This window comes from Dipteris shenzhenensis, chromosome 20 (genome assembly GCF_047967505.1).
Source record: "Dipteris shenzhenensis isolate YYH24624 ecotype China chromosome 20, Dip_SZ_1.0, whole genome shotgun sequence".
NCBI classification, from domain to species: domain Eukaryota; kingdom Viridiplantae; phylum Streptophyta; class Polypodiopsida; order Gleicheniales; family Dipteridaceae; genus Dipteris; species Dipteris shenzhenensis.
In genome coordinates this window covers 30,870,111-30,884,575 of record NC_141615.1, presented here as the reverse complement: position 1 = coordinate 30,884,575, position 14,465 = coordinate 30,870,111, and the positions used below count along the sequence as shown (strand labels likewise).

The window sequence follows — 14,465 nt, the reverse complement described above, 5'->3', positions numbered from 1 at the left end:
ATTGACGATGTGGCTACATAGACAATTTCTTGAGACTCGGCCAGAATGCAAAATTTCGCTCTATCAGCTCAATTTTTTGGTGTTTTTCTATCTGTTTTTTGCTATTTGGGTGCTCTACTACCCAATCTACGATCCTATGACAAGAAAAAACAAAAACAAACACAAAAATACATGATTTTGGGAGTTTTCAAGGCAAGGGCCTATCACATCAACTTCGTGACTGCAACCTTCCAATGCTTGTAACTTGACAAAAACGACTGATTTGATAGCTACAACTTCTCAACTATCAAATTAACTACATCTTCCACACAAAATACTCATAAGAAACACAATTCTACGCCCAAATTGGCCACTATTCTACTCGCCCTTAAGACTCCTACTTCTCCACAACACACCTTCCAATGATAGCCATTTTTGGGTGGCAATGGGTGGTTTTCCAGAGAGATCGGTGCTTAGAAAACCTTTTGCTTCCTTTCCTCGACAACGGCACCAAAATTGTTAAGGTTTTCCAACCTACCGTGTTGTGGGGATCTTGTAAAATGCTACAAGGAGCTCATCCCTTGCATAACCTCCGTTTGGAAGCAACTAAACTTACCGACCGGCAAGAGTGTCAATCTTGCTCCTGTCTTCACACAATCAAACATCTACAAAAGAGAAGAGACAGAGTAGAGAAGGAAAAATCGCATTGTGAGCGTGGTGAATGGTGAATGCATATGCGTAACACGTATGAAAGGAAGTAGAAGAATGCAACACAACACAAGAGTGGAGGCAAGGTTGAAGGAAGCAAGCTCTTCTATTGCCAAGAGTGAAGAATGACTCATATGCCAAAAAAACTGGCTTATATACATAGGCTTTTTAGGATTAAGCCCTAACCCTAATTTCCTTTTAGTCCTCTCATTAGAGACCAATCTCTTGCATTTACATGGCCCGATAGCAATATCTTTACATAACTTTGCTTCCTATGCTATTCCTAGTGTTGGGAACAACATTATTGGCTTTTCTATGACACAATTGTTGGAGTAGAATTGAAGATCAACATCAATGCTCCTAAACATTTCAATGCATATACCGATGGCGCAACACTGTTGATACCTTGCCCACACGAATTTGAATTTTCAAAAACTAAGTGCGATTTTCATTGAGCCTTCTCCATTAGTGTGAGATCGAGAGGTAGTAGTGATATATACATACATAGATACATATACATATACTACATATATATATAAGATACATATATATTGCATGTCATGAGGAGATTAATACTACAACACAACTTTGAGTTCTTGTTTTTATAAAAAGTTCAAGTATCAAGGTTGTTTTGAGATGAGCAAAAAGACATTTGAGTTTTTTACCCAAATTTAATGAAATGCAAGAATTCATGAAGAATTCCAAGTCTTAAAACCCGTAGATTAAGAAAGATTGTGATTTGTTGGCTACATAACTTCGGCCTCAATCGATATAAGTCTAGTCACATATGGATGTTTTATATTGTATACTTGTATGCAAAAAAAATGTATGTGCAATCTTTCCCTCACTTCTCTCTTAGTCATCACCTTTCCCCTTCCAACCCCTTTGAACTTAAAATTACCCCTTAAAATGATAGTCACTAATAATGGCAAAAAAAGGTTTATGAGGACAAGTATATAAGCCTTATTTGGTACAAGCCCATTGTCTTATGATAGTCACTTATGATGGCAAAAAATGACTTGTGAGGACTTATATGAGTCCTAGTTGGTATAAGTCTATATAGGTGTGTAGATTGGGTTAAATTGTGTACTTGTCTAGAAAATCTAGAATAATTGATACAATCATACCCACTCTTCCATATATTGGTTAATCCTATTTTCCCTCTAATGTCATAATTATTCCTTGAAAATATGACAAATAATGAGGACAAAGAATGAAGTGGAAAAAAATTGAACAAACTAGCAAGAAAAATGTGTGTTGTATTAGATGGTTGTAAAACTAATTCAATGCCCACACAATGGATTGACATCTGACTCGTCTAAATCATTAAAAAATTTGCTAGTACTGCTAGGGATGGAGATATCTCCATTGCTAGATCCAGAGTAGAAGGGGAAATGCTTGAAAGGCAGAGGGGGATCATTGGGGACTTGAGCTGAGCCTTCAAGGTATTGCACAATGTGACTCATGCTAGGCCTAAGGGAAGGCTCTTCTTGAATGCACCAGAGGGCCACAATGACAAGAGTGTGCACCTGCGAAGAGACATGTAAGAGCATGAGAGAGAGAGAGAGCTCACTTGTAGTGTTTAAGAAATGACCCCACTTAAATACTAAGAGAATGATAAAAGATTGGTGAGCTAAAGAACCATGCAGAGACATACACACGAGCACTAAAGAAGCATGCACAGACATACACATGGGCACTAAAGATATGAAAGACTTCTTAAGATTCAAACTTCAACAAAATACAATTTTAGGACCTTTTTAATTGTTTTAATCAGACAAGACACACATAGCCGAATGTGCTCCAATTATTAGCCAATATAAATGGCCAGAGCCATGCTAGAGTTGTTCCTATGCGCAAACAAGTTGGCTCACAAGTCAAATGAGCATTTGAGTTTTATAACCTTTTAGTTGTATCTTTGCTCTAAACTTGCAATGCAAACTTCAATTATGAGATTTAAGAAATGACCCACTTACTTATCGTGTGAATACTTGAAGGATAAAATATTGACGAGCTAAAGAAGCGGCGCACATACACACAACGGGCACTAGTGTTCCGAAAGACTTAACATACTTTGAAATAAAAAACCTTTTCTCTGTGACTCTCAAATAAATAATCAAAACTTGACATTCCTTTTGGTGAACACAACGGCATGCATGCACAATAGAAATTTAGGGTTTGAGGTTTAGGGTTTAGGGTTTAGAGATAACCTGATGGAGGTTCTCACTGTTGATGGCAATGCTATTGTCGACGATGATGTGAACATTCCCAGCGCGGGCTTGTTGGAACGCCCACGAGGGAAGATACTGGGCTGCAGCATTGTCGATGTCAGTGCGGACAATGCGACGACCGGCCACAAGCTCTAGTGCGAGCATGCCGAAGCTGTATACATCACATTTGGTGGTGAGAGGGCCAAGACCAGCGGTCCAGAACTCGGGTGCGATGTAACCAGGGGTACCTCTTATGTGAGTGATGAGTCGACTGCGATCACGTAGCATAGGCTTTGCCAATCCAAAGTCAGAAATCTTAGCACAGAATGTGGCATCCAGCAAAATGTTATGAGGCTTGAGGTCGCAGTGAATGATACGGTGCCTGCAGCCTTCGTGTAGATAGGCAAGCCCTCTGCTGATCTCCTTGGCAATCTCGTAGCGCTGTTCCCAGCTCAAGATCAGCTTCTCATATGACAAATGTTTGTCATGTTCGTCGTCATACAAAAACTGTTGCTTATCCTCCTTGAACAAATACTTCTCCAGTGAGCCGTTGGGTAGAAACTCGTACACCAGTGCCCTCTTGCAATCCTCGAAACAAAAGCCCACTAGCCGCACTACATTCACGTGGTGCAGCTTCCCCATTGTGCCTATCTCGGCCAAGAATTGCTCGTCGCTCCCGCCGCTGATCTCATGCAAGAGCTTTACCGCAATGGCATCGCCGTTGGGCAGCCACCCCTTATACACCGTCCCAAAGCCCCCCTTGCCAAGCATTGCGGTGAAATTCTTGGTAGCTGCGGACAAGGCATGGTAGCTGAATTGCTGAAGATTCTCGGCGAGTCCTTGCAGCTCCAGTTGGCGTTGGTGTTCCTGTTCCTTGCTACGCTTCGCCTTCTGCTTGTGTTGTAATTGGACAAGGCACAGGACGAAGACCATAACCACCAACAATCCCAAAGGCACGCCCAGGCTCGCCACTTTCAATCCTGTGCTGCACAAGGTTCCAATGCAGTCTGATTGCACACGTTCAAGACAGCCAGTTAATCATGAGAACTTGCATTAGGATTCCCTCATAAATACCAACGTTTTCTTCTTTACTTAAATGCTCACTCCTAATTCTGATAAAAAGGCCCTCGTCTCAAGGTGGGATTTTAAGACTTTAAGCTCAAGAAAATAAAATTTCCATTTTCATTTATAAATCTCAATAATTCAAAAAAAATTTCAAGTGGGATGCTAGTTAATCCTTAGCATTGCATACACCAATCTCCAAATACCAAAGTTTTCTTCTTTACTTACGAGTTCACTCCTAATTTTGAGAGAGAAGCCCCTAGGTCTCAAGGTGTGATCTTAAGAGTTTAAGCTCAAGAAATAAAATTTAAATTTTCATTTATAAATATCAATAATTCAATAAGAATTTCAAGTGGGATGTTGGTTAATCCTTAGCATTGCATACACAAATCAATCAATCAATCAATCTCTCCCAATGGATACTACATGCATATATGCGATCTCACATGCAGACAAGAAGTAATATGGCAATTCATCATAAAAAAGCAAGATCTGTGTGTGTGTGTGTGTGTGTTGGGGGGGGGGGGGTCTTCACAAATCCAATGTTTCTTCAAGGCATCTAAATCCACCCACTGATGATAACAATTTATTATAAAACTCATATACTTAATGAAAATATCTTGAATGAATTTACCATTAATGAATTTAAGGCAAGATTCTTTATACACACCAAAATTATATGGAGCAGTCTATGCTAGTAATAAAGCTGGGCAAATATCTCTTTGTGGCTATCTAAGGAGCAGTCAAAAACTACAAATTAGCATCATCCATGAAAATTTGATATGAGATGAAAAATGCCTTGTACTAAAAACTCTAAAGATTCATAAAGTATTCACATATTTCTCTCATAGAAATCCAATCACTCTCATCTTTGAGGGCCTTCAGCAAATGCTCCAATACCAAAGAGGAGAGAGCATGAAGAAATCCCCATCCTAAAGGAAATAAATGTACAAATCCAATGGGAAATGGGTACTTGTCCTAATCAGAATGCAATCCAGGTCTCGATTTTGTGGGTGTAAAGCAGTGAGAGATTGTTGCTGAACTTGAACAATGGCCACTTCTAATGATTCTGGTCCCTTATCTTAAAAAATCAAGTGGCAATTAAGTCCCATAGAAAGATTCCATTACCTTCCTGCCTCGAAGTGCTCTAGCAGCAGCAGCACCATCATCTCTTTCACCGCATATTCAAACACATAAGAAATGGAAGATTACGACAATAGCAGTACGGGACAGGCTTCCACAAATCACCATAGAGAACTCCGAACAGGCTACGATGAACATGAAAGAATGGATAACTCCATTAGTACTTGTCTCAGCTCTTTCTGGAAACGATCTCGCTCTTGCAGCTGCTCATCAAGCTTGGGTTATGTCTAATTTGAAGGCACACTCCGATATAATCCTCAACTGTGGTGACCACCAGATCCATGCTCTGCCCAATTTGAAAGCAATGTGGGATACTCTGAGAGACACCTACAATCATGAGGACGTAGCCACAAAGGTCTATGCCCAGCATCGTTTAACTCTCCTCGAACTCCATGAAGGAGGCTTTGTGCCTAATGTCATTCATCATCAGCAGGCTATGCTGGATGATACAGTAAGCATTGGCTTGGTAGTTGGTTCCCTAGAGCAAGTTACCCTCTTGCTATTTACACCACTCCCTACTTGGCGATCATTTGTCACAACCCAATCATCAATTTCCACTCTGATGCTTTTGGCTCTCGTCGGAAAAATACTCCAAGTTATGAGAAATCCTCCATCCTCCCAAATGTCTGTGAACACATAGGTCTTCTATTTCCACATGCCTTCACAAGGACGAGGCTTTTGTGCTGGTTCTAGAGGTGGTTGGTTCAACTACAAGAAGTTCAATGCAAACTATCACCCACCCTTGTTTCCCACTCCATCAATCGAGGAGCATGACATCGTTCTGGACATCGATTTCCCCTAAGGAATAAGTATTTTCCCCAAAATCCACACAAGAATCACTTCAACCAAGCAAACATGGCCAAATTATGTTTTACATCCGAACACACGCCTATTCTACACACACATGATGATGCCTAATCCTCAAGGACATCATTGGACTCAAAAAAGGGCCTCATAAGATTTGAACTTAATCTCCTTGATTAGTGGGGGCTTGTGAGGTGTCACCAATGAGAAAGCTCAAATGGGCTGACAATGGCATATTGAGGTGGGACTTGAAGTGCGACCTCATTGGCTCCAACATCTACCTCAAATCTTTTTCGAATCCTTGGAGAAACCATAATCATGGGAGTCCAAAAGGGGAGCCCATTTCCCTCCAAAACACCAAATTTTGAATTTGGGGCTTTTACTCCCCACTTTTGCACCTTTTTAATATAACCCATACTAGTGCATTACCTACCAACTCCATTTTAGAGCACCTTCACCTTCTTGATTGCTATCCTACACCCTCTCCATTTCCTACCTTCTTGGCTGCTATATTACAGCCTCCCTTTCCACCACCTTGAACTCACACCATAGGCATGCTCTTTACTTGGTGATTCTTGCCCTTTTACCACGGACAATAGATTGGGCAAGCGTCCTTGCAACACAATTGCCTCATACATTATTCACAACCCCCAAACTGCATAAGATGATCCTCTGTCTTGCACTTACAAGGTGATGGATTGGATCATGATGCAAGCCTCTTGTTGCACAAGGTGCCCAAGAGCAAGAGAGGTTCAATAGAACATCAGTGGAAAGGCCAAATTCTAGCCTCTTAAGATTGACAAAGAAGGCAACAAGCTCACTCAAGTCTAGTGTACATGTGTACATGGGCAAGGACATGCACCTCGATCCCCACTTGTGCCCGAGAAGGGTGCCTTCTCATTGTAAGTGCCACGATGTTTTATTTAGTTTAATTCTCATTTTGCATTATGAGAGCTTGACATACTTGCCATGATTTTTTAATATGATTGTCTTTTTGAATACCTTAATGTGTGATTGTAGATGTGTTAACTTCAATTTTTGTGGACTAGGAGCCACTAGGTTTGTTCATTGAAACATTCACTGCTTTCCATGAAGATGTGGGCATACTATTGTACGGTGAAGAGATATCCTCAAAGAGGGTGTAGCGTACAATGTGATGTACATTGCCAACGAAGAAAGGTGCCTTTGGGACTCTTCAGCCAATCCCACCTCCTCGACTGTGAGACACTGAACGTGCATTGGGAAAAAGCATGGTTGTATGTGTACTGCTTTTTGTGTTTTGTAGAACTATATGACACTACAAATAACACTGATTTCCTACAATAAGATATCAACATTTTTTAAAATTCAATTATTTCCTATAAAGTTATAATATTGTGAATGTTAAAAAGCACATTTTACCATTGGCTTCATCACCTCCCCCCCCCCCCGCACCAGACAATGGATTCAGCACGGGCTAACTTCCGTGATTTCATAGCCAAAACCTAGCACTTACAACAACGAGAGGAAAAGTTGTTCACATGCTTCCATAAGAGATTTGATGATTGAGCACCTACCAAGTAGCCAAACAAGAGTTTGAAGAACTCATTGATCTCATGCATGAGCATGTCCATCCATTTTCTTACGTTCTTGATGAATTGCCAAAGCGATGGATTCCGTATGACTACATCTTGTATACTAGAGTTGACTCCTATCATCAAAAAGCACCTTGCGCTTTATACAAGATCTTCTCAAAGATGACTTTGTTGAGGTCAATGTAGATAGACTCTTGGCGTTGGGATTCCAAAACACGGAACAAGTTTTTGTCATGGAAGAGGAATGCGGTTCATCTTCCAAATTGACTAAAGAAAGTGGTGCGGAGGCAATGAGGCTTGCAACTGCAATTCCTAAGGAGACACTACACTTGCACTTGGAGGAGGTTGCTGCTCGCAAAAGCCATACAAGAACTATCACGCCAAGTTGCTGCTTCTCCAGGTTCAAGATCAAGTGAAGATGAAGAAGAGGAAGCAAAGCCCTCCCTCCGAGTTTGGGACCTTAGCCCATCATAGTGGAGGGGAGGGAGTATCTATTTCTTCATGGTATTGAGACTTCGTTCCACATGCGGGAGGACGAGGAACTTGGTGCTCTCCTAACCTTTGACGAAGCCGTGCTCATGGATTATCAAGAGGACATAGGGATTTTGGATGCTCCTGCTCACAAAAGTCTACTGAACCTTCTCTTGCATACGTTGAAAAAGGTGGAGACAAAGGAGGAGTTGTTCCTCTACAACCTAATCATTCTCATGAACCGCTGCTTGGGGAGCAAGCACACACGATGAACATTGCAGCTCAACACGTAATTGAAGAAGATGAAGAATTCGAGGTAAGTGAAGTTGGTATTGATTCTCTATAAATATGAAGGCATATCCTTCAATGTATTTATCTTTCGCAAAAAGCAATTTTGGTGGATGAGTTTGCAATGAGAAGGGGGGGATTAAGGAGCAACTTTGGCATGGATACTTCAATCACACACTATATCCTATTCCCTGTTGGTAATGTGTTGGTCTTCCATGCAAAGATGTCTCTGAATGAAAGAAGTGAGATCCAAAAACTCAAAGTGCTATCAAGAGTGCTTGCCTAAGACGTCATTCTCAAAAATGCGCATAAAATTATATTGGTAATGTGCAAGCTTTGCATCATGAGATTCAGGGAGACCCCGGATGGTGCACGAGCAAAGGTGGTGGCAATATGTAGTGTGGCAAATGAGCATTCCAAAGAATGCATTACTGAAAAAGATTTTGTGAAAATAACTTGCTTGGGTCAGATAGGTGTAGCATTATAGAGCTCTTGGAGCATGCGGAGAAAAAATGTTTAAAAGGGTTTGAAATTTTGCAAAGACATGTATGAAATTTTTTAGACAAGAAATTTTTTTGGTTCCAAAGTGATTTTTTTTAAATTTTCTGTTGGGGACCATTGCACATGCAAAGAATGGCACTAGGGGGGGGGGGGGGGTGGGGCGGGATCCCCCCCCAATGCCATTCTTGGCATGTGCATGGCCCCCCTTACATACGTGTTTGAGAAAATTTAATTCCTTCAAATGAAAATTTCTACTTGGAAAGAGATTTGATTTTTGGGCCTCCTAGCCCACACGCCCCTTGCCGTTCCAACCATCAATGCATTATATTGAGAAAATGATTTCACATTTTTGTTTCAAATGACATCAATTCTGCCGCGCATGCAATGATTCGAAGTCAAGCAAGAAACCATCAAATCTAAGATCACGGGCCAATAAAAAGCATGGGAGGCATCGGTCGACACTAACCACAAGAGGCATGGGTGAGATTTAGGGGCTAGACTAGGGTTGAGGGTCTTGCTATATAAGGGCTTACGGTCATTTGGTGACTTCATTATGCTTATGGCTAGGACCAAGCAGAGCAAAAGGTCCAAGCATCCCCAACCTTCTCACAAACGCAAGTATAAGGACTATGTCTCTGACTCCAATTTGGATGATCATGCTCCTTCTCCCCCTCGCCCTCCTCCTCCAAGATTTAGGGGCTAGACTAGGGTTGAGGGTCTTGCTATATAAGGGCTTAGGGTCATTTAATGACTTCATTATGCTTATGGCTAGGACCAAGTAGACCAAAAGGTCCAAGCATCCCCAACCTTCTCACAAACGCAAGTATAAGGACTATGTCTCTGACTCCGATATGGATGATCATACTCCTTCTCCCCCTCGCCCTCCTCCTCCTCCAATTGGTCCCCTGACCCAAGAGGAAATGGAACAACAACAAAATTTTCCTCCACCCATCTACATTTTCCCTATCGGCCACTTCCACGAGAGGAAGTGGACGACATTTGGAGTAAAGTGAAGTTGACAGCTCGAAAGTCAATAGTTATTGAGATGCCAGTTCTTGATTTTCGAGAAATCAATCCGCTTTTTGTTCCCATTGTTGAAGGGGGTGCATCCGTGGTCAGTCCCAAGGAGGAAGAGAGGAAGACAACGACGCTTGAAAGGCACAAAAAGTTCAAGAGTGACAAGAGGCCTTTGGGGCAGGAGAACTTCAAATCCGCCTGCCCAAAGGCAAGAGGAAGACTAAGGTAGGCACCAAGGCATTGAAGGAGATAAGGAAATATCAACAATCAACAGAGAACATGATCAATCGTGCACCATTTCATCATGTAGTGAAAGAATTCTGACAGCATTTTGACATGCGATAGACTTTGGTGGCATTAACGAGACTGAAACGCATGTTGTGGCAATTCTCAAGGACGCGAACCTCTGTGCTATCCATGCCAAGAGGGTTACTATAATGACCAAGGATATTTTACTTACCTTGCGCATTTGTGGCATCCCTAAGTAGATGTACAAAAGTTTCAATGCAATATATACTAGCGCTTATTCTCTATGTTGGTTCCACTATTGCAAGACATGTTCATTGATGCTTTATAATGATAATAAGGTTGTTTCTTATGCAATCCGTAAGGTTGTTTCTTGAGTCTTAACGTCACTCTTCCAAAAAAAATCCATGTCTATAACATTTGTAAGATTTGTTTTTAAGCGGTGTAATAATGAATCTCAAATGATTGTGGCATAACTTTTACCACAGATGTCACATCAATCTTCAATGCAAGAATATGTTAAAATCAAGCACATTGAAAAGGGACTATTGTTGCATAAAGTTCAAAAAAGTATATTCAAAATAAAGCCCACTAATAATAAAAGTAGTACTTACAAAATTACATTATAACTGGGCAAGATAGCTAAGCTGTAACACTAATAACTAACATTAATTTCAATCATGACATAGACACGTTGCAAGTTGCATATCCTTGGCATTATTGTTATGTGCTTTGCGTGGATTGCACATAAAGTTGCGTCTTCAAAAACATTAAAAAGCATTGCCTCTGCAGCTTCTTGTAGCGCTACCAGAGCTTCCATGGTGAAATGTACATCGCTTTTGTGTTTCTATGCAATCTCTCTCTCTATCCTATGAAATGGTGCAGGTCTAATCAACATCCATACTCTGTTGGTATTTCTAAATCTTTCTCAAAGCCTTGATGATGGGCCTGTGCTTCATCTTCCTTTTGACAATGGGACAATGCACATTGGTTGTTTTGTGACTCCATGGCCTCTTCCCTTGTAAATGCTGCACATGCATTGTTGCAGGTGGATCAATAATGGGATCTTGTATGGGTTAGATCTCATGCATTTTGAGGTTATTGTCGTCAATATGGTATTCAGCAAAAATTTACATTGCCTCACCCCCCTGATCAAAACCCAGTTGTTGAGCTTAAAAATCAGACACTTGTGGAGTCCTCCAGGGCCATGCTCTATGCTACCATATTACCAACAAGTTAGTGGAGTGAGGCTCTCTCACCTGCATGTTATCTACAAAATATAACCACTCCTTGCATCAACTATGGATGAGTCATCGTCCCACTCTTAAGCACCTGTGAATCTTTGGTTGCAGTGCATTTGCCCATGTACTTGATGCCACTCGTCATAAGTTGGGCCCTAAGTTGCAAAAGTGCATACTCATTGGATATGGGCATCCCCATGGTACCAAGGCATATCGGTTGTACAACACATGACTTCATCCTGTCATCTATGCAAGGAGTGTGGTTTTTCATGAGCCAAAACCAGCTAGTCTAAAACATGGCCACCACTTGGATCCTTTCGAGCTTGATTCTACAGTTACATGTGTTCAAGATCATGAGGATCAACCAATTGACATTCCTCCACCTGTCCCACCCGGAGGCCTTCCTCATCATCAAGCACCTCCACCACCCCAAGTCCCAACCTCAAACTCCAACCTTGAGAACCAATCCTAATATGGCGGCTACTCCCATAGTGATGCCCCATGCTTGCCCTAGTCAAGGAAGCTGCACTTCACACCTGCTAATCTAGAGATTCACTTGCCCATATCTCATACAGACACTGATCCAAACTCTCCTGATGCTTCTTCTCTGGGTGGCTCAATTTCTTCAGCTATCACCCCACCCCTTATTCAGACAATGCATCAACCCCTTTTTCGATACTCTCAACGCTCTACGAAGGGCAAACTACCACCTCGACATGCCACCCCTGCATTCTTCTTATCAACCACTCTTGCCATATCTGATAACAGTGGCCCAAACACAGCCATGGAGGAATCAGAAGATGTGCGCTCCCTTAATGATCACATATTGTACTCAGAGGCACTCTCCAAACCTGAATGTGCTCAATGGCAGCAAGCTATTGAAAGAGAACTCTAATCTTTCAATGCAAAGATGGCACACTCTCTCTTGAGCTCTCTAGCCAGCTGTCTTGCTAAAATGACCTGCAATTTGGAGGCTGCTACACCATGCAATGTGATCCCACGACCCTTATGGACAAAGCTGAGTGACAAGGCCTTAAAGTCCATGCTGATTTTTCCCAATGATTGCAACCAACTAGGACAGCATCAATTGGACCCATGTCCAAAACCAAGAGGTCACATGAAACGGTATACCACTTGGTAACCGTCACATGAACGTGTATAACTCACACCTCATTCAATCAATAGACATATTCTACTTTACGCATGAGCACACCTCTCTGATCTACATATTCTACACATCGATGGCTAGAGATGACACTGTGAAGAATAAAAAATTCCTGCTCCTTGCACAATTCGGACATGGCAATGACTCCCCCCTTGTGTTAGCAACCTTGCGTTAGCAACCTTGTGACAAGCATTCCTTGAGCCATTGCATTGCGCAGGAGCCCCACCTTCCTAATCATCACGAGTTAACTTATCTTTATGCACCTGTCGACGTTCAGGCTTTCGCAACGCTTGACTTTCAGCTTCCCATCAATCCAATGATCCTCCAACTACAATTTTGGAAAATCCAAGGATGCAGATTGCTCCCATGGTCCTCCCTCTCAGTAACGGGTGTCCCGAAGTTGTGGTTAATAGAGAAAAAAGATAGAAATTCTTTAAAAGAGAGAACCTTTTACGACCACTATGGCTGATATTGTTAACTCTATATATTGCGTACTTAAACTTAAAACTTCCTTACCGGCATGTCCTTCTGGGGGTTGTCCACCCAATATCACATAGAAAGAGTCGTAAACTTCAATCTTGCGTTGCAACGTTTGGTCATCCACTTGGCCTCCGTTGAGAACTTCGACTGTACCGTTAAATCCCACGGCACCCATTATAGCATCGTGGCACGTGAAAGAGTCAAATGGGACTTTCATCCAATACCATATTGCCGTCTGGAACGCTAGCACTGCATTGCTTGCAACAACATCCGGATCATTGATACCGTCAAAGCCGATGGCTTGTCCGGCAGGTCCATAATTGGAATTCCTGCAAGAACCGTGTGGGACAAGCTTAGCATACAGTTCAAGTCCAAAATCTCGCAGATCCAGGAGCTTCTTTCATTCAATTGGCAATTCTGATACTCGGAAGCAGTTGGGAAATACCAAGCAACCTGTAAAGGACCTCTCCCATAGTATTTCTTGCCCGGGGCGCAACCCCACGACGAATAATTAGCATCGCAGTTGACAGATCTGTTCGTGGCCTCAACATAGCAACCGCCTGCAAGCAAAAGAACGCTGCTGATGTTCCCAATATAGCCCACAAATATCTGGCCACAGTTTTCACACTTCAATCCAGAAGAGAAGCTCAAAATTACCTCACGAGTGGCTAAGCCGGGGAGCTGCGACGGAAAGGGTACATTACCTGAAGTCAAATCCGCTGCGTTAGCGAAAAAAGCAGCTAGCTCTCTCCTGGCAGTGGTGGCAATATCGCCAGTGGTTCCGAAACCGGGGGAAGCTGCAGCAGCATCAATGAAAGCAGAGACAGTATAGAAACCGTGGGAAGGGCAATCAGTATTGTTACGGTTGTAGAAGAACTGATCAAAAACGGAGGGGGAGATGACAGACAAGAGGGTGAAGCCAGCAGGAGTACTGGAGCTGGGGCTGGGAGTAGAGGATCCACAAAATGCAGTAGTATTGCCACAGAAGCCATATTGGCTACAGCAGTAGCCAAGGGGGCAAGGGGAAGGCGATGTTGTATTAGCTCCGCAGCTCTGAGAGAGGACAAAGGGGAAGGAAGGGAAAATTAAGCATGATGACAAAATAAGGAGGACAACACCCATTTTCTACAAGGAACATGAGCTTTTTGCATGTGTTGTGGTTGTTTGATTCCTTCCTCCTTGTTGTTTCTATGTCTTTGTTCCCCCTTCCCCCTTCACTATCCTCATGCAACCTCCTCCTCCTTTCCACCCCCTTCCCCTTCTTGTGATGCAACATCAAGAGAGAAACTGGGAGCCATGGAGGTGTGACACCCATGGATCAGAGAGTATTTCGAGCGTTCTTCAACTTTATGGTGTGTGGATTGTGACGCTTGAGCAACTCATTGGCATAGCACTATGTCCAGCCAGGACACGTTGAGGTTGGCGGTAAGTTGACACTTTCTCGTTGACATCCTTGGCAATAAATGCTGTGTGGATTGTGACGCTTGAGAAACTCATTGGCATAGCACTATGTCCAGCCAGGACACATTGAGGTTGGCGGTAAGTTGACACTTTCTCCTTGACATCCTTGGCAATA

General features: G+C 42.3%; 1 protein-coding gene across 1 annotated transcript; it reads right to left on the bottom strand.

Moving 5' to 3' along the window:
• Positions 1-1,970: 1,970 nt before the first annotated feature.
• Positions 1,971-14,037, bottom strand: LOC147889529 (uncharacterized). The gene is made up of 5 exons (XM_087391268.1): positions 13,594-14,037; positions 13,335-13,449; positions 12,926-13,218; positions 2,898-3,904; positions 1,971-2,216 (listed from the first exon to the last, which is right to left on the bottom strand). The coding sequence occupies exons 1-5, from the start codon at positions 14,009-14,011 to the stop codon at positions 1,971-1,973; spliced, it is 2,079 nt and encodes a 692-aa protein (XP_087247394.1). The 5' UTR covers positions 14,012-14,037.
• Between the last annotated feature and the right edge of the window lie 428 nt (positions 14,038-14,465).

Coding starts and splice junctions, on each gene's coding strand:
- LOC147889529 (XM_087391268.1), bottom strand. CDS start 14,011: ATGGGTGTTGTCCTCCTTATTTTGTCATCATGCTTAATTTTCCCTTCC. Junction 3,905..12,925: donor ACCCCCAGAAGGACATGCCG/GTAAGGAAGTTT, acceptor GTGTGCAATCAG/ACTGCATTGGAACCTTGTGC. Junction 2,217..2,897: donor ACAGTGAGAACCTCCATCAG/GTTATCTCTAAA, acceptor GTCTCTTCGCAG/GTGCACACTCTTGTCATTGT.